At 39.4% G+C, this 26,542-nt stretch overlaps 1 protein-coding gene across 1 annotated transcript in view; it reads right to left on the bottom strand.

Moving 5' to 3' along the window:
- Positions 1-26,542, bottom strand: part of ITFG1 (integrin alpha FG-GAP repeat containing 1) — a 198,166-nt gene that overhangs the window by 90,210 nt on the left and 81,414 nt on the right. The window contains exons 9-10 of the mRNA XM_039503755.1: positions 19,881-19,975; positions 14,183-14,343 (exon numbers count right to left, since the gene is read on the bottom strand). Of these exons, the coding sequence (XP_039359689.1) occupies positions 14,183-14,343; positions 19,881-19,975 (256 nt within the window). The remainder of the gene's footprint in view (positions 1-14,182; positions 14,344-19,880; positions 19,976-26,542) is intronic.

The following is a 26,542-nucleotide window of genomic DNA, read 5'->3' as shown; positions in this document are numbered from 1 at the left end:
GTACCTAACTTACACTAGGTTCACCTAGGCTACATTTCTCTCGTTTATTTATGATAAAGTCATGTGAGACAGTATCAAAAGCCTTACTAAAGTCAAGATATATCTACTGCTTCTCCCCTATCCAGAAGGCTCATTACACTGTCAAAGAGTATTAGATTGGCTTAACATGATTTTTTCTTGACAAATCCCTGTTGACTGTTACTTATCACATTATCATCTTTGGATGTTTACAAATTGATGATTGGTCTATAATTCCCTGGATTGTTCTTATTTGCCTTTTCTATAGATAAGTACTATATTAGCTCTTTTCAGGTCCTCTCTGATTCTCTCCTGGCATCCATGAATTCTCAAAAATGCTAATGACTCACATCTCTTCAGCCAGTTTCTTAAGTATTCTGAAGAACTGGTTTGCAAAGGCAATAATGCAGAATGCAGGGAAGCCTACTCATTTGTCTTAGTTACAAAACCTGAACACATGTCATAAAATCATGTCTAGACATCTTGTAATAGCAAACAAAACTGCATTATATGCTGACTTCTGATTGTTTATCTCCTCTCATCTAACTTCCATCTTGTTTCTTATTAATATCATCGACATTCAGTATTATGTCTGACTAAGATGAATTACTAAATATAAGAACTTATTATTTTACCATGCAGTTTATAGTTTAAAAAAAAAAGAACAAATTTAGTTGTGTGTAAAGTGGGGCACGAGAGAAAGAAAATATTCTAAGGGAGGTGGGCTGGGTACTGTTGTTCTATCCTATATCATGCACTGTAGGATAATTAATGTAGAAAGTCTTCATTTGCCCACATAACCTATTTTTGCTATGTTCTGAGCATAGTGCATTAATTGATATGCTTTTAACCTAAATTAGGGTACATATGAAAAAGGGTTAGTGACCTAATAGAGTTCCAAGACAACATTTATCTGTATCACAGAATCAACATCATTTGACACCACAAGTAATCTGTAATCAGGAGAAACACAAGACTTGCTAACTGGGATACTGCAGTTGAGACTTATGGTTCATTGGCAGGTCAGGTATATGTGGAAGAAGGCTAGAAGTACCGTTCAGGCTGGGGCCACATCAGCCAAAGAGCAATTTAAAAATGAGAAAGCAATATGGTTAATTTTCTTAGCCCCCGGTCTACACTTGAAAGTTTTACTAGCATAGCTAAGTCAGATAGGGAGGTGATTTTTTATTGACATTGCTATGCTGGTAAAAACCTTACTGTAGATGCATTTGTGTAGATGTACAGATACAAACTTATGACAGTGTGGGGAACTTTCATACCAATATAACTGTATTCACACTAGAGGTTTTGCTGGTATACCAATGTAACTATACATACAAGGAAAACCTTCCTAGTGTTAAGAAGGCCTTCCTGCTCTTCCATCTTCCTAACTTTTAGTTCTTCCTTTTCTTCAATCAATCACTTTTCATGTAACTACTTGAAAAGAATAGCACAACAAATTATGCCCACTTCAGATTGTCTAAAAATAATTCTAATGTAAATTAGGTGAGGGCAGAGCAGGTGGGAAGCAGAATGTAGAGGATGGGATCTCTGCACCACTTTTTAAATTGTTATCTGAAAAATTAAATTAAATTAAAGAAGTTAACTATGCATTCTTCATTCCTTTAAAATAGTGTAATTTTTGTTTCCTTTGTCCATTTGTTCCATCATAATCGTAACAGTGAAATAAATTACAGACTAGAACTCTACAAGACTTCTAACTGTTTCATGGGTTTGATTTGCATAGATTCCAGTTCCTTTAGGTTTCCAGGATCTTGTGAAACTCTTAAAGGCAAACTAAGACAAATTACACCTTCTTTCCTTAAAACACTTGACTCAATTTTGGGCTTGAGCAAGAGCAACTGAAAGAGGAAGCACTCTAAAAAGACATAGTAAAATGGTGGTGTAGGCAGTGGGCTACTGTTGTCCCTTGCAGATCATGAAAGTTTTGGGGAATAAATTTAGGGAAGTAACATGTGTAAGAACCACTCCGCTCCCTCTGCAACAGACACCTGATGGTTGAGGGAGGGGAGGAGTCTGGGACAGAGTTACTGTTAAGGATTTTCAATACTAGGCAAGAGGGTTACTTCTACACTGAAATTCAAATGTTACAAAACTAATTTTTGATCCTACTTATCCTTGCCCTGTATCTTTGTTCTTACATTCTCTCTGATATGAAGTACATCTCTATTAAAAGATCCAGCAAAGTCTACCTTTAATGACTGCTTAAGAATTGAATTGTTTGTAACAGCATAAGACACTTTCTGCCTCTCAGAAGAAGGAAGTTCCTTTTGCTGGTACATTTATTTTTTCATTCATAGAAAGACAGGAATAGCCATACTGGTCAATCTAGTCCAGCATCCCATCTCCAAGCTTCAGAGAAGGATACAGGAAGCCCTTCCAGTAGACAGATGTGGAGTAATCAGCTGCCAACGGAAGTTTCATTCTAAGTCCAAATAATAGTTAGAGATTGGTTTAAGTCCTGAAGCATGAGGTTTTATATCCGTCCCCCCAAAAATGTATAAGCATTAACTATAATGTCTCTGGATAGTCTTGTTATCCATATAATTGTCCAATCCCAATTTGAATCCGGCCTAATTCTTGGCCCAATGACATCCCAATGATTTCCACAGCTGATTTATGCAATGTGAAAGCAATGCTTCCTTTACAAGTTTTGAATTTGCTACCAAGCAATTTCATTGACTGATCCCTTGTTCTTATGTTAAGAGATAGGGAGATCAGAAGCTCTTGATCTATTTTCTTAATATCCTTCCATTTTTAATACTTTTATTATGTTCCTCTTATTGAACTCCATTCTAACATAAAACAATCCCTTTTTAACCCCCACTCTCTCTTGATACAAAAGTTTTCCCATATCCCTAGTAATTTTTGTCACCTTCCTCTGAAATCACTCTACCCCTCCCCTTTATCTACAAATCCAGAAGATGAACTGCTGGGTAAATTCCCACCAACATCTATGGATGTTAATTTTTTTTAATCAGGGATGAATTTTGTCTCTTGAGATGTGACACCAAGTTGCCAGAAGGATTAAAAAGGCAATCTTATCTGCATCTTTAAATTAAGAATTTTGAGTACAGAATAATCTCTCTTCCTCACAGGCTATATTATTTACGTTCTTACTCCTTAATTCCTAACTGCAAGTCCTCTGGCTTTGTGGAGGCAGACATGTAGAACAAGAGACATTTTTATTTGTAAATTTATTTTTACACAGTGGGGACAGATTAATTTAACACGAACTCTCTAACAACATTATAAATACAGAAGTGATTGGGAACTTGATCAGCTCCCTATTAATGTACCCTATAGCTAGGGCTCCGCGTCTGTCATGGAGGTCACGGAAGTCACAGATTCTGTGACTTTCTGCGACCTCCATGACTTCTGCAGTGGCCAGTGTTGCTGACCCCAGGGCCAGCTGCTCAGGTAGCCCCAGAGACAGCCACAGCAGCCGCTGCTGGAGCTCCACAGCCAGCTGCTTGGGCGGCCCTGCAGCCAGCCACACCAGCTGCTGGTCCAGTGCGGCTAGCCCTGGGGACTGCCCAAGCTGCGGCCGGTGCGACTGGTCCCCAGGAGGGGGTGCTGCCGCCCCCCCCCTTGAGAAATAAAAAGTCTGTTGAAATAAATTACAGGTGAAATATAACCAGCCAGTGACCTAAGTGTATGGACCCAGGTAAGCAGGGAACAAACAAACAAACCCTCCCTTTAAACATGCTCTGGATTTTTTAGGCTATCAGAAGCAAATTAAAATATTTTCAGCAATTCCTGGGATGACTAAATTTTAATCAAATTAATGTTTTAAAATAATCAAATGCTACACATTTATCAAAATATCTACCTTTTTACAGCATCATTTTATAAAAAATATTTGATTAACGCTTCTCTCCCCTCAGTTACACTGAAAGTGGTAATAGATATATTTTTGTAACAACAGTTCCTAAGTAATGTTACTTAACAGAACGAATTATTTGTCTGAAAAGACCAACATCCAGACTTACACATTGTAATACTTTTACTCTATCCTGAGGGAAGAAGTTGTAAACTATGTGAGCAGAGTTCCCAAGTGACCCACCACTTGCACTTGGAGACTCATTCACGTGCTAGTTTATGCAATGTGAAAGCAATGCTTCCTTTACAAGTTTTGAATTTGCTACCAAGCAATTTCATTGACTGATCCCTTGTTCTTATGTTAAGAGATAGGGAGATCAGAAGCTCTTGATCTATTTCCAGAATTTGCTATGGCTTATTGAGACCTATATAATCCATGAAGTGATATACTAAGAGGAGGAAACTCAATCCATGTTGTGCTGTGTTTTCTGGACTATCAGTCTTTTGTTTAGAAGCAATACAGATGCAGTGTCAGGCCCTTTATCTCTAGAATGGTTTGATAACAATTAAGCCACATTTATACTACACAAAATGTAAAGTTTATGAGATTAAGTTTTTAAAAATTTAATTTGCTTAACATTTTATTTAAGCTTTGGAAGGCAAAATGCTCATATGCAGAAAAGTCTGCCTGGAACACAATATGTTTTTATTGAGATGTTTTCCCTTTACTCATATCTTGTCTTTCCACATTGAAAGCCTATATGAAGAGAGTAGAAGAGACAGTACAGCATCACTGAGCCCTAATGCAGAGCTAGACCCTGAGTGTTACACAATGGGAACTATGGGAGAAAGAGGAAGCAAGATTTTAAATTTAAAGCACCATTTCCTCTTAGGGAGGAGGGTCTATTCTTGACGGCCTGCTACAAGGTCTAATGCTGGCATGGTACACCATTACCTGTGTTTCAGCCTCCACATGTTGATGCCTAAGCATAATATAGGCTCAAACACTGGATTTATGAATCTGTAGCAGATACAACACTTGAATAGAACTCCCAAACAGGATGATTTTGTTTTGACTCAAAATCTTAAAATAGATTTAAGATAATAGATATTTAAGATAATAGAGATAATTTAATTGGAATTCTTTCTATTAGGCCTGGTCTACATTACGCGTTTAAACCGAATTTAGCAGCGTTAAACCGAATTAACCCTGCACCCGTCCATACAACGAAGCCCTTTATATCGATATAAAGGGCTCTTTAAACTGATTTCTGTACTCCTCCCCGACGAGGGAAGTAGTGCTGAAATTGGTAGTGCCATGTCGGATTAGGGTTAGTGTGGCCGCAATTCGACGGTATTGGCCTCCAGGCGGCATCCCACAGTACACCATTGTGACCGCTCTGGAAAGCAATCTGAACTCAAATGCACTGTCCAGGTTGACAGGAAAAGCCCCGCGAACTTTTGAATTTCATTTCCTGTTTGCCTAGCGTGGAGGAGCTCTGATCAGCACGGGTGGCGATGCAGTCCCAAATCCAAAAAGAGCTCCAGCATGGACCATATGGGAGATACTGGATCTGATCGCTGTATGGGGAGGCAAATCTGTTCTATCAGAGCTCCATTAGACGAAATGCCAAAGCATTTGAAAAAATCTCCAGGCTATGATAGACAGAGGCCACAGCAGAGACTCAGCACAGTGCTGCATGACAAGCGTAACGGAACGCCAAAGAATCAAATGGACACTCATGGAGGGAGGGAGGGAGAGGGGACTGAGGACTCCAGCTATCCCACGGTCTCTGAAAAGCATTTGCATTCTTGGCTGAGCTCCCAGTGCCTGAAGGGTCAAAAACACTGTCCGGGGTGGTTCAGGGTATATCTCGTCAATTTACACCCCCTCCCCCGTGAAAGAAAAGGGAAAAAAATTGTTTCTCGCTTTTTTCAATGTCACCATATGTCTACTGCATGCTGCTGGTAGACGCGGTGCTGTAGCGCTGAACAGCAGCATCCCCTCCCCTTCCGTTCCTGATGGCAGACGGTGCAAAATGGTGGAAAACCGTCATCATCCTGTGAGTGCTCCTGGCTGGCCTCGGTGAGGTCGGCCGGGGGCGCCTGGGTAAAAATGGGAATGACTCCTGGTCATTCCCGGCAGATGGTACAAAAGGCTTGGTAACCGTCCTCATCATAGCAGCTGGAGGCTGAGCTCCATCAGCCCCCCGCTCCTCCCTTTCATGTCTAAAGAAAAGATTCTGTACTCCTTGGACTATCATAGCAGCGGGAGGCTGCGCTCCTCTCCCCCCCCCCTTTAATGTCCTGCCTGGACTATCATAGCAGCTGGAGGCTGCCTCCCCGTCATTTTATCTCGCTAAAAAGTCAGTGTTTCTTATTCCTGCATTCTTTATTACTTCATCACACAAATGGGGGGACACTGCCATGGTAGCCCAGGAGGCTTGGGGGAGGAGGGAAGCAACGGGTGGGGTTGTTGCAGGGACACCCCCTAGAATGGCATGCTGCTCATCATTTCTGCGGGATCTCTGGGGCTCTGACCCGGAGCGGCTGTGCTCTCTGGTTCTCTAGTACACTTGCCCCATATTCTAGGCAGAACTGACTCTATTTTTAGACAAAACATAAAGAAGGGAATGACCCGGGGAGTCATTCCCATTTTTGTCCATGCGCCCCCGGTTGACCTCAGCGAGGCCAGCCAGGAGCACCCATGACAGCAGCAGATGGTACAAAAGGATTGATAACCATCATCACCAATTTCCAATTGCAAACGGTGCAAAATGACTGATAATCATCATCTCATCGCCAATTTACAATGGCAGACGATGCAACAGGGATGGTAACCATCTCTGCTACCTTACAAAGGCAAATGAATGCTGCTGTGTAGCACTGCAGTACCGCCTCTGTCAGCAGCATCCAGTACACATACGGTGACAGTGACAAAAGGCAAAACAGGCTCCATGGTTGCCATGCTATGGCATCCGCCAGGGCAATCCAGGTGAAAAAGGGTGCGAAATGATTGTCTGCCGTTGCTTTCACAGAGGAAGGATTGAGTGACGACATTTACCCAGAATCACCCGCGAAACTGTTTTTGCACCATCATGCATTGGGATCTCAACCCAGAATTCCAATGGGCAGGGGAGACTGCAGGAACTATGGGATAGCTACAGGATAACTATCCACAGTGCAACGCTCTGGAAATCGACGTGAGCCTCGGTACATGGACGCACACCGCCAAATTAATGTGCTTAGTGTGGCCGCGTGCACTCGACTTTACACAATCTGTTTTTAAAAATCGGTTTCTGTAAAATCGGAATAATCTCGTAGTGTAGACATACCCTCACATTTATGTAGGGGTCTAATTCATAGGTGTTCTTCCTTTACAGCCTAACTTTTCTGAGCTATGGGAAGTAAAACATTTCTCTTCAGTACTGCAGGACTGGATAAATATAAAAATTTTAAAAATGCTTTACGTTTAATAATTCTTCCATATTTTACGATTTTGTTTCATTCACCAAATGACATTTGAAAGGAAAAGGCCCCCTTCTTGTGTGGTACAATTTGGGTAACAGAAAAGTAGCACTAATTGGCAAGATGGGAGTGGGAGCCTGTGAGTTTCCCATTTGTTTCAAAGGGAGATTTGTCAGTGCTGTTCATTATAATGGAGCATTTGACGATTCTGTGAGCAACTCTGCCATATTATACAACTGAGCCTTTAAAAACAGCAGCAACTTGATATTAAATCCTGATTAGAGCATGTAGTCCACTTCACTACACACACATTTGTGGGCTGAGGCCCCTCTGACAGATGGCATGGGATATTACTTGGATCCCAAAAGGAGAGGAAGTGTCAGAATGCTACTATAGGGAATATAAGATTACTCTTTTAAAAGAGGTTTTGGCCCCTGTGTATGCCACTGTGATACTGAAATGTTGGCATTGTACAATGATTTACTACTGACTCTCACTGCAGGAAACTCATTAGATTAATTAATATCTCTCTTTATATGCAAAATACATCTTTAGAGCTAAGAAGGATGAACTATGTGTATACAAGCAATAACATAATGAAGTAAGATATTTAAAACAATAAAACCCTAGTATCTTACAAACAATTTTTCAAGGAATAGTTCATTTATAACTAATATATTTATTCTTCATTTATGTTAGAGCTAAAAAGTAAAATGCTTAGTAGGCAATAATGATTTTATTACATTTAATTATAAATTGTGTATTACAGACCGATTCAATAACCATTTTTCAAGGGAAACAACTGGATGGCAAAATTCCATTCCGGGCAGCAACTTCAAAGAAAAAAGTAATTGCCTCAGGAGATTGATTAAAGACTGAACAGACTTCAGCAAATTGCAAATATAAATTGGTTTGGTTGCTAACAGCCTCTGTCCATTAAAGAAGCATTTTATATGCTAATAAGTTAAATATGCAGGATTTCACCGATTCACACAGAAAACATGGATTAAAAGTTACTCATTTACATTTAGGCAGGTGTAAAGATTTTCATAGAACAATGCATGGTGGTAAAGATTATATTTGATCTCTGAAAGACTTTCTCTCTCAACTATTCGGGGGAAACTGGCATTTTACTAAAAAAAATGTGCATCACTCCCTCATACAATGAGTATTAGAGAAAACTAATTTTATTAGTTAATATGTGTAAAAACAGGTTAGTGCTCCACTAGGTACACAACACCACTCTCCCAAACAAGGTGTTGTAGCACAATGCTAAATCCAAGGAGTAATATCTGGTAAAAGTGTTCACTGAGCTCCAAGTTGCTGCTTTATCTCTCTCTGATATGGGAACCGGCATAAGGCATGCCACTGATGCTGTGATGGCTCTCGTGGAGTGGGTCTTCAAGCCATGAGATACTGGTTTCTTAGCTAAGATGTAGCAATGTTCTAAACAATCTTTTAACAGAGTATGAAAGTTTCTGGTAATGTGTTCTCTTGCATCTCTCCTCATATACTAAAAAATGATTGATTACTTTTTCTAAAGAGCTTGGGTCTTTTCCAGGCAAAAAGTTTTTTATTAGGTCTTAGGGCCTTAACTGGCTCCAGGTGTTCCAATTACCCTGTAGTAACCTTTCCCTAGTCCACAGAGAATAAGGCCTTGATCATCCTAGGGTTTATACACCTCCCTTCTATCACTCTCCTGCTGCTCTCTGGCCCTAATGTATCACCAACGCGAGAGAAGATAGGTTTGCCCTTAACTTAATTGTGATGAGCAAATATTTTTGACATATAAACCTTTATAAAGGCTAAGTCCTGAGACTTAAAGTGTACAAGGTACTCTAGGACTGTAGAGACCACAACTCAAGACAGAGTGGGTCCTTTACCACTTGCTTAGATAATAAATAGTTTATATTTTTGTTTACAATATATTAGGGTGGACCCCTTCCTGATTTGTAAGAGGAAGGCTTAAACCTTCCAGAGCAGAAACTGTCTATATAAGTGAGCAAATCATCCTTTACGCTGCAAGGTGGAGAGCTTCTGGGTTGGGACGCAGAATCCTTCCTTTCCGCTGAGATGAAGTCTGGAGACAAAGGCAGCAAACACACTGATTCACTCATCAGCTACTAGAGATCTGGATACTGCGCTGACACCGTCATATTGGGGCTATTAGTAAAGTGTTTGCTCCATCCAACCTACTCTTCCTTATGACCCTGAGTATGAGGGAATGGGAAGGTATATACAAGATGTTAGCTCTGGTCCAGCAGAAATGCACCTAAGAAAGATCATTGGGTCTTCTTGTGCAGCACACTTGGTATTTGGTGTTTTGTTCCAATATTAAGAGGTTGGCCCCAACTGTAAAATAGTGCACTGGCTACTGCTGGTTTCAGGGACCACTTATGTTGCTCCTGAGACCACAGCTGAGCAATTCTACTTTCATGTTTTTCTCCCTTGCAAGATGAAGTGTTAATGGGTGGATCTGATTTTGGATGCATCGCATGCAAAGTTCTCTTGCCTCCCTGGATAAGAGCTTCTCCCTGCTTGATGATATATTTCATGGTCATAGTATCATCTGTAAGCACCTATACTAAACGATGCTGCAGAGATAGATGAAAGACAATGAGTCCCCACCACACTGACTTTAGACTAAGTATGTTGACATGGAGATTGGATTCCTAGGTGTTCTGTAGGCTGTGTACTTAGAAGTCTTGGCAAAGGGCTATGACTATCCAGTATGTAGGGAGTGACCTATAACCTCATGCTTCAAAGGTCTCATGTTCAGATGAGCAAAGGGTGTGATATAGGTTGATGAGGCCACCAGGCTTACTAGTCTTAAGAAAAATTGTGTTGTCTGTACCAATTGTTTCCTGAAAGTTATTGGAAAATCTCTTATTGGGGGGAGGGGGGGGGGAGCAACAAAAACTCTGTCTTTTGGATGAAAAATCTCTGGCCTGAATCTAGGGCTGCTCTAGTGAAGGTGATTCTTTGTGTGGGATGAAGGGAGGATTTCTGCCAATTGATTACCAGTCCCAAATACTAGAAGAGGTTCCACATGTACTGGATCACCGAGGTGAGGTCCTGCTGAGAGATGGTGCTTAAGAGCCACTCAACAAGGTAGGGCTAGACAAAGATTCCTTGGCATCTGAGGAGTGCAGAAACCACAAGGAACTTAGTGAAGGATGAGAAAGGCAGCACTTTCTCCTTTCCTTCAGCTTGTGTCTATCTTGTTGGGAGATTTGAAGGGTATCTGCCCCTAAAATTGATACAACCAGAGAGGTATTGGTACAGCAATGACAACAGTGCCATATGAGGAGTAGGCACCAAGGGGTGCTTCCTGAGGTTATCACAAACGCTATAGAGGCGGCTTTAATAGACAGTGCTGGTTTGATCTTTAGGACTGCTTCAGGCTGTGTTAAGTGAGGGATTCGCTCCCAGTAGTGGGCTAAGCAGATGCTGGTGTAAGGCCCATGCTAAAACACAGCACGGAGCTGTGTGTCTTGAGTCCTGTGTTAGAAGCTCTTGGCACAGAGAGGCTGGTCTTAGTACTCCTGACAGGCATGGAGTATTGGGCTATTGGCACTGAGAAGCCAGGTGAGCCTGAAGTTTCTCTCCTTTCTAGTGTGAGGAATGCAGGTTCAGCAAACTGTACACAGGGTTACTGAGTGTGTCTTGCCCTGAGGTCAGAGGCACCATATGTGGGCATCAGTCTATAGTATGACTGCTGGGCAGGTATACCAACTCTTCAAGCCCTTACAGGGCTGAGTGCCCAATATGGTCCAGGTCTCAGGGCCAAAGGTTAATAGATTCATAGACTTTACGGTCAGACCATCATGATCATCTAGTCTGACTTCCCGCACTTTGCAGATCACAAACCCTCCCCCACCCACTCCTGTAATAGACCCCTCACCTCTAGCTGAGTTACTGACATCCTCAAATCATAATTTAAAGACTTCATAATTTAAAGACTACAGAGAATCCACCATTTACTCTAGTTTAAACCTGCAAGTGATACATGCCCCATACTGCAGAAGATGACAAAACCCCCATAGGGTCTCCCCCAATCTGACCTGGGGGGGAAATTCCTTCCCAACCCCAAATATACCAATCAGTTAGACCCTGAGCAAGTGAGCAAGATCCACTAGCCAGAGACCTGGGAAAGAATTCTCTGTAGTATCTCAGAGTGCTCCCGATCTGGTGTCCCATCACCAGTCACTGGAGATATTTGCTGCTAGCAGTTGCAGATCATATTGTAGGAAGTCTCATCATACCATCCCCTCCATACACTTATCAATAAAATGGGAGGATTTTTAAAATTTGCACAACTTGCAAATACTAGTATCCTAGTGGTACTTACAGCAGGCTGACAGGATACTAAATACCGGTATAGTTTTACATGATACATCTTTAATGACATGCATTTTAAAAATTCCTTTTACTATGGATTAGATTTCATGACTATCTCAGTAATCTGAGTTTATGGAGCTTTTAAAATGTGGATTGTAGGGATTTTTGAAAGTATTACAGGGACTCTGAGATGCTTTTTTCTTTTCTGGTACTATAATAGCACAGAGGACTAAGCAACAGAGTGTGATATTACAGACACATTTTAGAAAGTGATGACAATAGATGTATTGGGAAAGCAGTTTGGGAAGGAAGGATTTTTGTATCACCTGTTTGAAGAGCTTGAAGAGATGGACTGTAGGAGGATAATGGAAACTAACAGTTGTCTGTGTGAATGGAGCATTTGGGGGTCTCTTTCTGGCTGTATACCTACTTTACGCTGTAAAGAGCTACTGAGCGTGTGGAATTGATTCTTGTTTCCTGTTTCTCTCTACCCTTTTTGTTGTGTGATAACACGCAGTAATTAGGTAAAATTATGTGTTTTATGTATTAAAACTTACTATTAAATCCTAAAGCACATATATGCAAGAAGTACATATGTACGAAGTACAACATTTGCATTAGAACATAAGTGACTGGGCATAATGTCTTCTGGAGTACTGTGTGCCAGCTCTGGGTTCTTCAGCTGGTGCAGACTATTAAAATCCAGAGAAATGGGCAAGTCTAAATACTACTACTCTGCATGCTGCTATGGCTGTGTGGGTCATATTGGGACAGCATTATTGTGACAAAGAACTGGAGATACTGAGCAGAGAAACGTGTGACAGCCACAATAAAATGTATTTACAGTTTTTTGCATTAAAATTAAATGGGTCAACAACTGCTTGAGTGTGAAGTAGCTGCCTACGGGCGAGGTGCACACCGACTACCTGAATGGAAAAGGGCTTTGTCAATTTGCTATTATCAGTGTCAAAAAAGAAACAGAAGATTCAAAATACAGATCTAAGGAGAACCAGAAGGAATATTTTCCAACGAAAGGCCAGTTCATCTCCCAAAATTCCAAGCATATGAAAGGGAACTGCTGGTTGTCTGAGGAAGCAATCAGTGAAGTTGGCTCAAAGGCCTTCAGAGAGGCTTTCATAGATCTGCACTGAAATTTAACAGTATTGAATAGTGCTGTAGTTTCCCCTTGACCAGAATATGGAGGAAATATCCAAATGAAGAAATAAATATGAGCAACTTGCTGATACAAGTAATGGAGTCTTAAGAATGTGGAAAGGTATTTTGTTACAGCACTAGACTCCCCACAGCCAACACAGGTAGGGCTGGGTAAAGGGCAAGGAAATTTGTGTGGGACACTCTCCTCCATTCCCCCAGTATGGGGGCTAAGAGCTATGTGCTGACATCAGAAAAATTAACTTCTCCATCATGGTGCCTGCAGCACTCCTTGGGGAAAGAATAAACGGACAAACAGGGTTGAGGGGAAAGAAAGAGGAAAGAAGCCATATTTGGGATAAAGAACAAATGGGGCAGAGATTGAAAGGAGAAAGAAAACAAAGAGAAAAATGACAAAGTGATTGAAGAACAGAGAAGGGAGTAAAAGAAAAGGTGGAAATGAAGTGAAGACGGGGAAAATAAGATAGTGAAGATTCACCTTATCTAAATCTAACTGTAAGTGTCTTGGAAATAAAGGAAAGATGAAAGAAAGGAAAATTACTGGGTTGTGAGATGGATTCAATATTCAGAACAAGGACAAAGACATCAAACCTCAGCACTGACAGAAACAAATGGAAGAAAGAAACCAGACTGCTGAACTTTGGAGACTGGAAAATGAGCTGAGCTTTCCACAAGTCATAATGGAGAGTGAACTCCTATTTAAATCACTGTTCAGGTGCTCACTGAGAACTGAGGATCAGGCAGGTGAAGGAGATTCCAATGTGAGCAATTCATCAGACTGAAGCGGTACAAGTTCAAGAAAAACTTGTAGATATTCACAAATAAATAATTTCACACTCCCAGAGTTTCCCAGTCCCCAGGTCTACCCCTACACTGAATTATTTTCCCTGTTAAACAAAAAATAATTGTATTGCATTTGAGAACCCCACTATTAACGTTAATTAAGCTTGGAACATACACGACTATTGGCAATATAACACATGCCTCTAAATCAATTGCTTCTCCAAAGGTAAAAGATCTCCTGGTAATCTAGAACACTGAAGCAAGAAGCCCCTTTTTCCCTCTTAACTTCCCTGTGCACTTGTGCATGTTGAGCCACAATCTGGCCATATGCTATTATGTATTTTACAATTTTCATGCAAAATTTAAACCTTTTAAGAAGGCAAATGCTTAGTAAATATAAAATTAACTATTCATTTTATAAAGAAGAGATAATCTAACACTAAAACAATTTCATACACATTATTCTAATCAATGGTGTAATTCTTAAAATTGCATGAACTGAAATTTCGATATATGTTTTGATAGTGTTTTACTTGTAGCTTCATATATACTGTACCTTCCAGAAGTATTTCTTAGTATGGCAAGAGCATCTGGGTAGCCATCCATATTGTAATCTCCAATGTGAAGAGTAATTGGAATTGAGGATTGATTGTTTTTATATGGCACAAAACCCCAGATTGTGTCCTTATTTCTGAAGTCCTGTAACACTGGTATCCACTGAAAAAGTAACAAATAACTTGAGTTAGAGGTATATGTTTTATTTGCTAAAAGTATCCGATGCAACTAAACAGATCATCATTTCACATCTACTACTGTTCTGCCTGGGGAAGAGGTGTAGGAGGGGGTGCGAAGTGCAGACTCTGCCTGCCTGCCCTGACCCCATGCTGATCCCGGAAGCAGCTGGCTGCTGGCATGTCTCTGCGGCTCCTGGGAGAAAGGGGGGCAATGGGTCTCTGTGCCCTGCCCGCGCCCACAAGCGTCGCCCCTGCAGCTCCCATTGGCCGGTTCTTGTCCAATGGGAGCTACGGGGATGGTGTTGGGGCAGTACAGGAAGCAGCGTGGGGCCGGGGCAGGCAGGCAGACTGCCTGACTCCTGCTGCACCGCTGGACTTTTAGCAGCCCAGAGACTGCAATCAACTGGCGAGGCTCCAGGATTGACAGGTTGGTGACCACTGCTGGAGAGATTGTGCTCAAAGTGTGGCTGAGAGAAGGAAGTGTAATAGGAGTTCTGTTGCATGCCAGTTATCCCTTGATGCTGGAATGGTTCCTTGAGCTGAAATCAGACAGACACAAATTTCAGCAGTCCTAAAGTTATTCAAATTTGCACTGGAGCCAAAGGAGTTCTAAGACTGGGAGGAAGCATAAAAGTGACAGATGTTTTTGTCTTGCTACCAGCACAACTCAGGAAGGCCCAAGGATTAGACCTATGGTCTGAAATACTGTTTTATTGTTTTGTTATTGTTTCTGAATAGAAAATGTTTGCACATGCTATTTACCAAATTTGTGGTATCATGAAGATATACAAAACTATTTATGATTGCCTAAATAAAAGGGTGGGAAAAAAAACCCACACCAAAATGGAAATCAATAAGTAGATTCCTCTTGTTTTTCAAAAATTGTTTATCATCCATATGCCCATTTGTTTTGATAAATATTTTTTTAGTTATTGTAAGTAGCTAGACTTTTCAAAAGTCTAGGACAATGTATCTGAAAATGAGAAATAGACGGTGTAATTCTCTTAAGGCAATTACATGTGTACATCAAAGGAATAACAGATTCCCTAACATTCATTTGTCAGACAGAAAATATCCAGGTACTATGGTGCAAAAGAGTATCTTAAAAAACCACTGTTCAAGTCAGAACAATGAAGAATAATACAATTTTTACGTCACATGGCATCATTCACTCATATAACCTTTATAGCAAAAAACCCAAGTTTCCGTAGCTGTGAAAGACCTATCATATACATTTTCTCATACCTGATGTGATTTTAGAGAAACTAAGCCATTTATACTCATTACAGCACCTCATTGAAAAGAAACTGCTAGGAAGAAATATGAATTATTATTCTGTTTTCACCCCCACAGGAATATTACTTCATAAACAGTTCCTTATAAACTGCAGGCTCTGCTTCCAGTGGGTGCATATATTCTAAATTACAGAACACAAAAACATAAAGTACTTTTATACAAGTCAATAAAATTAGCCTATTGTTTTCTTCTGCCAGCGATGACACAGCAGATTATTATTGTTATTTACTATTTTAGCAGAAAATGGTTGTCATAAACAGATAGTTAAGGGTTAATGTCTCTTTTACCTGTAAAGGGTTAAGAAGCTCAGTAAATCTGGCTGACCAGAGAACCAATAAGGGGACAAGATACTTTCAAATCTTGGTGGAGAGAAGTCTTTTGTTTGTGCTCTTTGTTTGGGGGTTGTTCGCTCTTGGGACTAAGAGGGACCAGACATCAATCCAGGCTCTCCAAATCTTTCTGAATCAGTCTCTCATGTTTCAAACTTGTAAGTAATAGCCAGGCAAGTCATGTTAGTCTTATTTTTGTTTTCTCAACTTGTAAATGTTCCTTTTTGCTGAGAGGATTTTACCTCTGTATGCAGTAAACTTGAACCTAAGGCTAGAGGGGGTTCCTCTGGGCTATATAAATCTGATTACCCTGTAAAGTATTTTCCATCCTGATTTTACAGAGATAATTTTTACCTTCCTTTCTTTAATTAAAAGCTTTCTTTTTAAGAACCTGATTGATTTTTTCCTTGTGTTAAGATCCAAGGGGATTGGATCTGGACTCACCAGGAATTGGTGGGGGAAGGGAGGGTGGATGGTTAAATTCTCCTTGTGTTAAGATCCAAGGGGTTGGATCCGTGTTCACCAGGAACTTGGTGAAAAAGCCTCTCAAGACTGCCCAGGGAGGGGATGGTTTTGGGGGAACAGAAAATGATCCAGACACTGAAATTTCTGGATGGTGGCAGTGTTACCAGATCTAAGCTAGTAATTAAGCTTAGAAGTGTCCATGCAGGTCCCCACATCTGTACCCTAAAGTTCAGAGTGGGGGAGGAACCTTGACAATGGTCTAAGGGTTTTTGGTGATTATTTTATTACTGTAAGACTGACGTGCAGATTGATTGATGTAATGAGGACATTACAATGCTACTGAAAATCTTCCGATTCTATGATTTCTTTTTACAATGTAGGAAAATAATAGAAGGCCTCAAAAAAGGAATGCGTATGCCTTAAAAACAAAATAAAACGCAAAATATTATGAGATAATAAAAGAGACTTATTTCTTCAATTCCTTTGTTAATTTCCACCATATGGCATCATTGGCACCATATTGTCCTAAAACAATTATACATTCAAACATTTTCAGTCCTGTATTTTATACAATGTATTTACATTTTACATGCTTTAGTTTAATTTATTCTAGGCAATTCATAAAATTTAACTCTCAAACTCTAAGTGTGTATATTATATATTTTAAAGGAGTAAACAGGACAGTGAGGAGTCTGGTGGCACCTTAAAGACTAACAGATTTATTTGGGCATAAGCTTTTGTGGGTAAAAAACCCATTTCTTCGACTCTGTGCATCTGAAGAAGTGTTTTTTTTACCCACAAAAACTTATGCCCAAATAAATCTGTTAGTCTTTGAGATGCCAATGGACTCCTTGTTGTTTTTGTGGCTACAGACTAACACCGCTACAGGACAGTGGTTTATTCTAAGAAGGAAAATGGATTTACTTATAAGGAATGCTCTGTTTTCCTGTTCATGAGCAACTATTAATGGCAAAATATCTATGCTAGATAACAAAACTGAACAGAAAGATTTGAAAATAATAAAAATTCCAACCACATTTTTTTTTTGTCATCCCTGTTTTCATGACCACTTTACATAATTAAAAAATAATACCTAGGGTACAATTTCAAAAGGTATCTTTGTGACTTTGTAACTTAAGAGTAGAGCTACTGAAACACAGGATTTCTGTTTTGTGAGAAATCTGAGTTTGTTGTTTGGTTGTTCTGTTTTGGAACTCAACAAAATATTTCAAAATGTTCATGACCTGGAATCCCTTCAAAAATTCATTTTGGAAACACACTGTTTCTGGACCAAAATATGTTCCCTGGGCTCAGGGCTGGCTCCAGCGTTTTTGCTGCCCCAAGCGGCGGGAGGGAAAAAAAAAAAGAAGCCGCAATTGGCGGCAGCTCTACCCCACCGCTTCATTCTTCGGCAGCTCAGCAGCAGGTCCTTCCCTCAGAGAGAGGCTGAGGAACCCACTGCCAAATTGCCGCCGAAGAGCTGGACATGCCGCCCCTTTCAGTTGGCCACCCCAAGCACCTGCTTGCTGCGCTGGTGCCTGGAGCTGTCCCTGCCTGGGCTAGGAGTGGCTGACCGAAACAGACATTCTTGTCAGTTTCACCACTACTATTAGTTACCTAGGCAAACAACACAGGGAGCCAGCTGGCCCAGGAGACTTGAAGCTTTGGGGTCTCTGGCCCTGGAAACCCATCTCCGGACCTCTAGGCTTCCAGCTCCATGGTAATAATCCCGAAAGCTCTTGAGTGTCCCCCAGGTTTCTAGACCCCCTACTTCCAGGCACCATAGAGACAGGAATCTAGGTTTCGAGAGCCAGGTCTCCTAGGGTTTCTGGAATTATCAGGATCTGACCTGCACACAAGCCCTAGCATGGGGTGGGAGGTGGGGCTAGCCCAGAACTGCAGACCCTGGATGCCTGGGTCCATGTCTCCAGGGCAGGCTCCTCTGTTGAGCTGCCAGGGAACCAGGACAGTTTGTTGAACCTGACTGGCTTTTGTAAGAAATTTCAGGTTAGACAAACGTGCATTTTCCAACAGCTCTACTTTGGCACCTAAATCCCATTTCCAAAAATGACACAGGATCCTAAATCTCCTTGATTTTCAATAAGGCTTTGGCTCCTAAGAGCCCAAATTGCTTTTGATAATTGGATTTAGGTACAGAATTGGTCACCCCATCTCAAAAATGTTATTGCAGAATTGCAGGGGGTGCAGCGTAAAAATGCACATCTATGATTAAAAGCCATTGTTCAGATGTGTAAATGGTGCAAAACATGAAAATTTAGCTCCAAATATTTTGCTACTTTGTGATAAATGTAAAAACTAACATATCCTTTAAAAACTGATTATTTAAACAGGATACCTCAAATATTTCATTCTTTTCCGTATAGTCTATGCTAATGAATATTTTACATTAAAACAACTCATTTATTTAATGGGCATAAGAGATTAAATACTCATTTGATTAATTCAGCCTGAATTTTCCAATTTTTCAACCAAAAACTGGTCTTTAAAAAGCACCAATGCTACTACATTGCTCAGTTCAGGCATCATTTTGAATGGGTGGTATGACACTGGTAACCAAGTGTCATCCCTAACCAAGGCTGTACGCATTAGCTAAGAACTGACAGACTCACAGCTGGAAACCAAACCAGCTCCCCTGTATGTTAGTTTTGTACAAAATAGGCATTAGTCTTATAAGAATGTATTTAGTGTTTAGACTGAAATTTTGTAAGTTGCTGCATGCATTAATCTCACTTGTAATGTCTGTATTCCATGCTATACAGAAATACATGTGTTTTGCTTTATAACTTTGAAAATGTTTGTTCTGATGTTGTGAATCCAGGCACAGGAATTGTCTCTCCCCCGCCATTCCCCCAGCCCATTCAGGAGGATTAGCATAAATTAAGCGGGCCATTATAAAACAAAAGCTTTGTTAATTGCCCCATCTACCCATGGAGAAGTACACTCAGGGCTTGGCTACACTTACAAATTTGCAGCGCTGCAGCAGGGTGTGAAAACACACCCTCTGCAGCGCTGCAAATTGCGGCGCTACAAAGCGCCAGTGTAGTCAAAGCCACAGGGAGGTGGAGTACGGACAGCGCTTTGAAATGCAAGTGTAGCCAAAGCCACAGAAGGCCTCACCATTTTATCAAAGGTATCAATTGTATTTTTTTCAAGTATTTTTCTTTTCACTAAGAAATAAAGATGTCCATGATAAATAGTTTTCCGTTCCTTCCCCCTTTAAAGATCTATAGATTGTATTCTATCAAGAACACAACTTCTAACCAATTATTAAAGAAAAAAACATTTCTTCCCTTCATTACAAGCTAATGCTGCAAGAAATTTGTTTTGGATTTCTTCTGGGTTGTGTTTCTTATTCCCTACATTAAACATGGTATTCAATTTTGTCTCTGCAAATGGAAGCTCAGCATACCTGATTCAGTCCTGGTTTAGATAAGTAGATGGCACTTTTATCACAAGTTTCATCAGCACAGGCTGGCAGTAAATGCTCAGTTTGCCCATCCCCATCTGCCAAAAAAGAGAAAAAAAACAACTTATCAGCTCATTAACATTTGCAAAATCAAATGTTCTTCTAGCAGAACATAAAATTAACTGTGCATATATAATAGCCTGTATAAACCTTGATAAAACATAAAAATTAGACAAGTGTCAAGAAAAATTAGAATTTTTGAAATACTTAATCTTGTCAACATGTCATCAGTTTGACTTTTGTTTGAAGCTGCAAGTGCATTTCTCTTTGTTAAAGAAATTTAATTTTGATCCATTATGCAGAAAAGTTCCAGTTTCAAATCTTAAATGTAAAAATACATTTCAAACAGAATGAAAAAAAAATAGAGTTATTGACATTGCCCTCATAGTTTGCCTTTGAGAATGGCTAGTTTTTACAGCAGTCCATCTTTACAAAGAATGCATTTCATTTTTAAAGTGATTTCTGCTGTGAATGATGCACTGGATAGACAGACATGCAAAAGTTTGTGTATATAGACACCTACGTGTCGGGTAAAGAAATAAAACAGTGCTCAAGCTACATCATTACAACAGACAGCTGCTCTTGACTTCTTGCACAAGGTAAGTCTGAATTCACATAGTTCACAAATCTTCAAGAATGTTACTTTTAGCACATTTGTTCCATACATTTCCAAGCACTCAAAAGTAAAATCATCCCCATTTTACATATTTAACCTTATGAAAGTTACCAGGCTAAATTGGGTGAATAGCTGAGCATGTAAACGTGTGTACAGACGTCCAGATAGCAATCTTGCAGACTTAGCCCTGGTCTACACTACAGAGTTAGGTTGAATTTAGCCACGTTAGGTCGATTTTATAATGAATGAGTCGACACAAGCAACCCCATTTCATTGACATAAAGGGCTCTTAAAATCGACTTCTGTACTCCTCCCTGGCGAGGGGGGTAGCGCTAAAATCGACCTTGCCAACTTAATGCGCTTAGTGGGGACATACATAATTGACTGCATAAAATGGACTTCTATAAAATTGACTTAATTTCGTAGTGTAGACATACCCTTACAAAATAGAAACATTATAGAGGGATACCACTGATATTTCCTTAGACCTGGCAGAATGAGCTGTAAGACCATAGAGCATGAATATCCAACAAACAGAACACATCTCAATGCACAACCTAACTCACGTAGACAAATGCTTTCTGCTGATCTTCAAAAGATTACTGACTTCCAGATGTCCTAGCCCTATCCAAATAAAAACTTAAAGCACATAGTAAAATACCTGTGAAATAACTAAAAAGTTATCTACAAACTGAAGCCTGATAGATCTCACAATACTAAAACTTTAAAACAGAATTTAGCTATTTCACTGACCATAAATCAGTATTACTGCAGATCTAATTTAACAGGCATGAAAATAACAATTCCAATAGTTTAACTACATGTCTTTTATTTTGCCTTTACATCTTAAAGATGCATCGATACAAATGGTAGACAATGCTGCAGCCTTTCCATTATGCAATTAAGATTTTTAGCAGGAAAATTACTTTATTTTATTAAGAAAACATCTGATAACAGAATAGCAGTTTGGGTTGATTTGTTTACATTTAAACCTTACCAGTGCCACATTTTAATCATGCACAAAAGGTTTATATTTATATTTTCAAATAAGTAAATGAAGATCTGCATAGTATACCATTCTAGGAGAAAGCAAAACAGAACAAAAACACTCCACAATGTTAGTTTGGATCAATTTTCCCCAAATGACACTTATGTATGGGGGAAAAGCACAAAAAGCACCCAAAAACCTAGTACTTCACTAAAACACAAAATGTACACATACAGAAAGTCCATCCCAAAACAAAATAAATCCAACTCTCCCACTTCCCCCCCAAATCAAATAAAAGGTGTTCTCACATGGACAAGATTAAATATATGTACAATAATCTATAGGCTACTCAATGTAAACCACAGTTTGCTTTCATATCGATTCAAGTCCATGTAAATTGAACCAACAGTGTGTTCTACATGTTCATTGAATTAAAATAAACTAATGAATAAAAGGAAACCAGAAAAAATGCTTGTTTTTAACTGTCAGAACACGAATTTTTAATTATTACTAGACACTAGCCAAAACTAGAACCCCAGTTCTTAATCCCTTTTAGTTTTTATGGTTTGGGGGACTGGGAACCATCCGCTGATACATTTTGGTTGTGTGTCAGATTAAAATTTGAAAGTGGTTCCAGTTTGGATATGGTGAAAATTGAGATTTCAATCCAAAATGAGGAAACCTCATATTAACCTGAGTTGGAGCCTTAATTCAGTTTGGAGTCCTAACCCTAACCTAAACATTTTCTGGATTTGAAATGCACTACACTCTGGCCCATGTCATAACATGGTTGACATTTTAACATGCATGTGAAAGACCAGTCTTAGCCCTTCACAATACCATTGCCCAACCCATGATACAATTTTGACCCTTAGTGTTGAGATTCAAATCATCAATACAGATCAAGTTTTACAGAAAAGAATGGGAACACACACATGAGTTGTAAATGCATACTTATCTCAACTTTAATAATAGTTGAGGAATAGGAATAATATGAGAAAAATTCAGAAATAATCACTAGCTTTTATGCATCCCAAAAACAAACTTCATGAATGAAAGATATTTTTATAATAACCTGCCCATCTCTGCAAATAGAAGGCACATTTATTAAATCATCTTATCAATCTGATCTCTAAGCACTGTGACTCAAAGTGTGCACTGTCTAGAAAATAATCATTGGGAACAGAGCTTTAAACACTTAATGACAGTAGTACTATGAAAAAAATTACTTGCAGATTAAGTTTTCTAATTAATTATAAATATAAACACTTGCCATTTAAATGGCTCAAATCTTTTCAATTTATCCTAAAGTTAGACTTGAGGGGAAAATAATCATGTTTGAAGTTAGATTATAAACATTACAGTTACTAAAGGAAAGTTATAATCTACTATAAAAAACAAAACACAATATTACTGTAGCCTAAACATATCATACTCTAAAACAAAATCACATAGCAAGTGGTTTTCCAAAGAGACCTCCCAGTCACTTTATGAGGTTCACTGCTCTGCTGGCATTTAGCATCTCAGTAAATTACACATCTTCATCTAGGTATAGTCCTATCAGCTGAATTATAATGGTGACACTAGGATCTGTGTGGTTTCAGCTCTAACAGCAAAGAAATTGCTGCAGCAGATTTGTTAATTTCTTTCCCCCTCAAAGCTGTAGCAAATGATAATCATCCAGCATTGACATAAACCCTTTCTCAAAAAACTGGAACCCTGTCAGCTTCATCTCGTAACAGCTTCCATTCCTCCTGAACATGATGATCTACCCCATATAGGTTATAATACAATTTTATGTAAACAATTATTTCTAATCTAGATAGGAGTTTGTGCAGCAGGCTGTGTAAAATAAACAAAAAATTACAAAGCCATCTAATGTCTTTTATTCGTAACCGATTCCAAACTTAATATTGGCATGTGTTGGCATTTGAAAAGAGAATATACTCACTGACTGTATTTTACTGATTATAGTATAAGAACTAATGTTAAAATGATACACCACTAACATGTCTCTGATTTGAAATTATTATGTGTATGCATTTAATACTATCCTTAATTACAGTCACTAGAATTTCTGCAGGATCCTGTCTAATTTCAGTGCATAGGATGGCTGTTCATAGTGAATCAAACATTTATGTAATATTTACTTTTACCTTCATTGATAAAGATGTTGATTCCCACATCATTCACTGCACATTGCCCAAGCTGTGCACTGAAGATACTCTAAATTACAGTGTAGGATTTGTAAGTCCTTTGATTTCAATGGATTTACACAATGGTAAATGAAAAGAGAATTTGGTCCAACATGATGCATGGTTCCACAAAAACCCTGCCTCTCTGTAAAGGTATCTTACATGCTTTCCAACCTTTACCCGAATAAAGCTGGAGACTTGTCGAAATCAGTACATGAACATGTAATTGAAGCCTATATCATAAAGCAAAGACACAATGGGCCAGAATAGAGGTTAAGAGGAGCATAGTTAGGTCTTCCACAGGAACTTTTGGAGTTGTGATCACATTACTTTTACTTTAACTGGGTACTCAGACCAGTTACACCTCAATCCTACTTTTTCCTCCCTTGATGTCAGAATTGAATTTACTCCTTTCTGAAATACCTGACAGTGATTATACTCACAACCTACTCCAAATATGTTAGGTGAAGGCAACGTTTTTGGCATATGGTGAAAAATTAAAAAAACAAAAACCATGCACTTAATTAACATAGGCTAAAACACGAAGAGAAGTGTAAGCAGCTAGGCTCTAATCTGAGTGCAACATAACTGTAGCTAGAATCTTAGATACTGCAAAATAGGCTGGCCCTGAGCATCTTCTGTTCTCTTTGTCCTTGTGGATATAGATGCTAAAAAAGCCTCTGTTGTGTGCTGTCTCGCTCATATCACAAATAACAAAGGACTCTAACATACCCTTCTCTAAGTTCTTTACAGAGAGGTGAGAGAAGAAAAATTCCCTTAAGTACCGGAAGGGAAGCTGGTTGTTGTTGTCTTGGGTGAAAGAAAGACTATGCAAGAGACATTTGGTTCTGAAAGTCATAGGCATAGACAAGTTATTATTTCCATTTAACAGAAGTTATTTTTTAATGAATTTTCATATATATATTAGTTCAGATTTGTTTTACTCTGTATATGGTTCATTCTTGTTTTTCTAATCCCTGTCACTTTGTACACTAGTTTCATCCTCCTTCACCTTGATCCTGCCTTTTAAAATTCTAAGAACAGTAATAAAATAAGGAGGTAAAAATCATGTTGCGACAGTGCTCTAAACACCAAATATATTGGCCTATGGGCAATCAGAAAGACAACCCACAGTACTGAGTTTTATATTCAGACAAAATAAAGGTTAACTTAAAGTGGCTGTTGATTATCTTAAATCTTTCTCCTAAAGAAGTATACGAGATGTGAATATCAACATCTCAAGCAGATGTAAAGAGCTTTTATGGCTGAGTCAAGGATCTCCAGGCATTACAGAACTCCACAGCTTTCTTGTTTTTAGAAGCAAATCAATTCTCCTTCTTTAAAGTCCCTGACTACACCTTTCCAAGGAAACTGTACTAGCATCTTGATAACAAGAACAGCATTTAACCATTGCTCAACTGAGAGCTGCAAACAATAGTTCCCTGGGCAGTAAGGACAGGGCATAACATCCAAGGTCATGCCATAGCTGAAATGGTGAGATTTTAAAGGAACAGAGAGTTAACTGGAAATTAAAAAAAGAAGAGAAGCATGCATAAAGAGACCGATGTCGGACACAAATTTCTGCTAAAGTTTATGCTAAAGTTTATGCTAAAACTGACCACTGTTGAAACAGATGGAACAAGGCCTGGTTGCATACCATGAAACCATCCAATGTTCTACAGATAGCTGACTGTTGTGACAAAGTGTACTGCTATTGTCTTTGCTAGTAATAAAAACATGAGGAAAAGCAAAATGCTGACTGCTGCGCTACTGAATTTTGGTTAAGGGATGTTTTGTTATTGTTAAGCAAGTAATATTGTCAATGGAATTTTCAGTGTTATGAGATCAGACTGTTTAACAAGGAAAAACAGACAAGGGTCATGTACTGTGTCACCATGAGTTTACTGCTTGCAAGAAAGCAAAATAATTCACAATTGTGCCAACATACCTAGCACTGTGGAAAAAATAAGTAATACCAATTTTTTTTAAAGATATTTGCACTGTGCCAGCAACTTACACCAAATTGACAAATGAGGGGAAAACAGAAAATTTTCCAGGAACAGCCACTGATCTGAAACCAAAACTCAAAACACATGGGCAAAAATCATATCCTTTCTGTAGTCAACTAAAGAACTATTTAAAATGAGTTTGGGGAAAAAACAAATTAGGGCCCCTATTTTCTTCTCTGACTATGCTGGTAGAGTGGACAAAAACATAAGGGATCCCTGCTGAGAGGTGTGAAAGGGAGGATGGAAGGAAATGGCTGCCGTTTTGCCATGGATGCTGCCTTCCCTTTCTATCAAAGTAGCACCTCCACAGGGATCAGGACATGTGGAGAGGGGTAGGAGCAAGCTGCTTTATGTGGCATCTTTCCCTTCCAGAAGATTAGCCAACAAGTTAATTGTGATCCAGGCAGCATTGTTCTGTTGTTATTCCTGCCTTGTGCTGAGCTACTCCCTAGGAGAGAGTGTTGGCTTCTCGTGAAAGTAGCTGAAGAGTTTGTTTATGGTAACACATCTCCTTCTGGTGCTTTAGGGATTGGAAAGGGCTGGCTGCTATTTCAAAGGGAAAGAGGTTTCAGTGGCTCTTGCAGGAGGAAGGATGGTTTTAAGGCAATGGAAGTTTTAAGGGAATTTAAGGCATGCAGAAGAGAAAGAGCAACATGAGATTGGGAGGTGGGCGCTCTGGAGGAAAGTGAGATACTCATGAGGGATGAATTGGGAATTTCAGGAAGGAATTTAGAGCCAATTTCTCCCCAAAGTTCACCCAATCCACTTTACGATTCTCTTACCCCCACCTCCATGCT

The sequence above is a fragment of the Mauremys reevesii genome, linkage group 16 (genome assembly GCF_016161935.1).
Source record: "Mauremys reevesii isolate NIE-2019 linkage group 16, ASM1616193v1, whole genome shotgun sequence".
Lineage (NCBI taxonomy): Eukaryota > Metazoa > Chordata > Testudines > Geoemydidae > Mauremys > Mauremys reevesii.
This window is presented reverse-complemented; position numbering and strand designations above follow the sequence as displayed.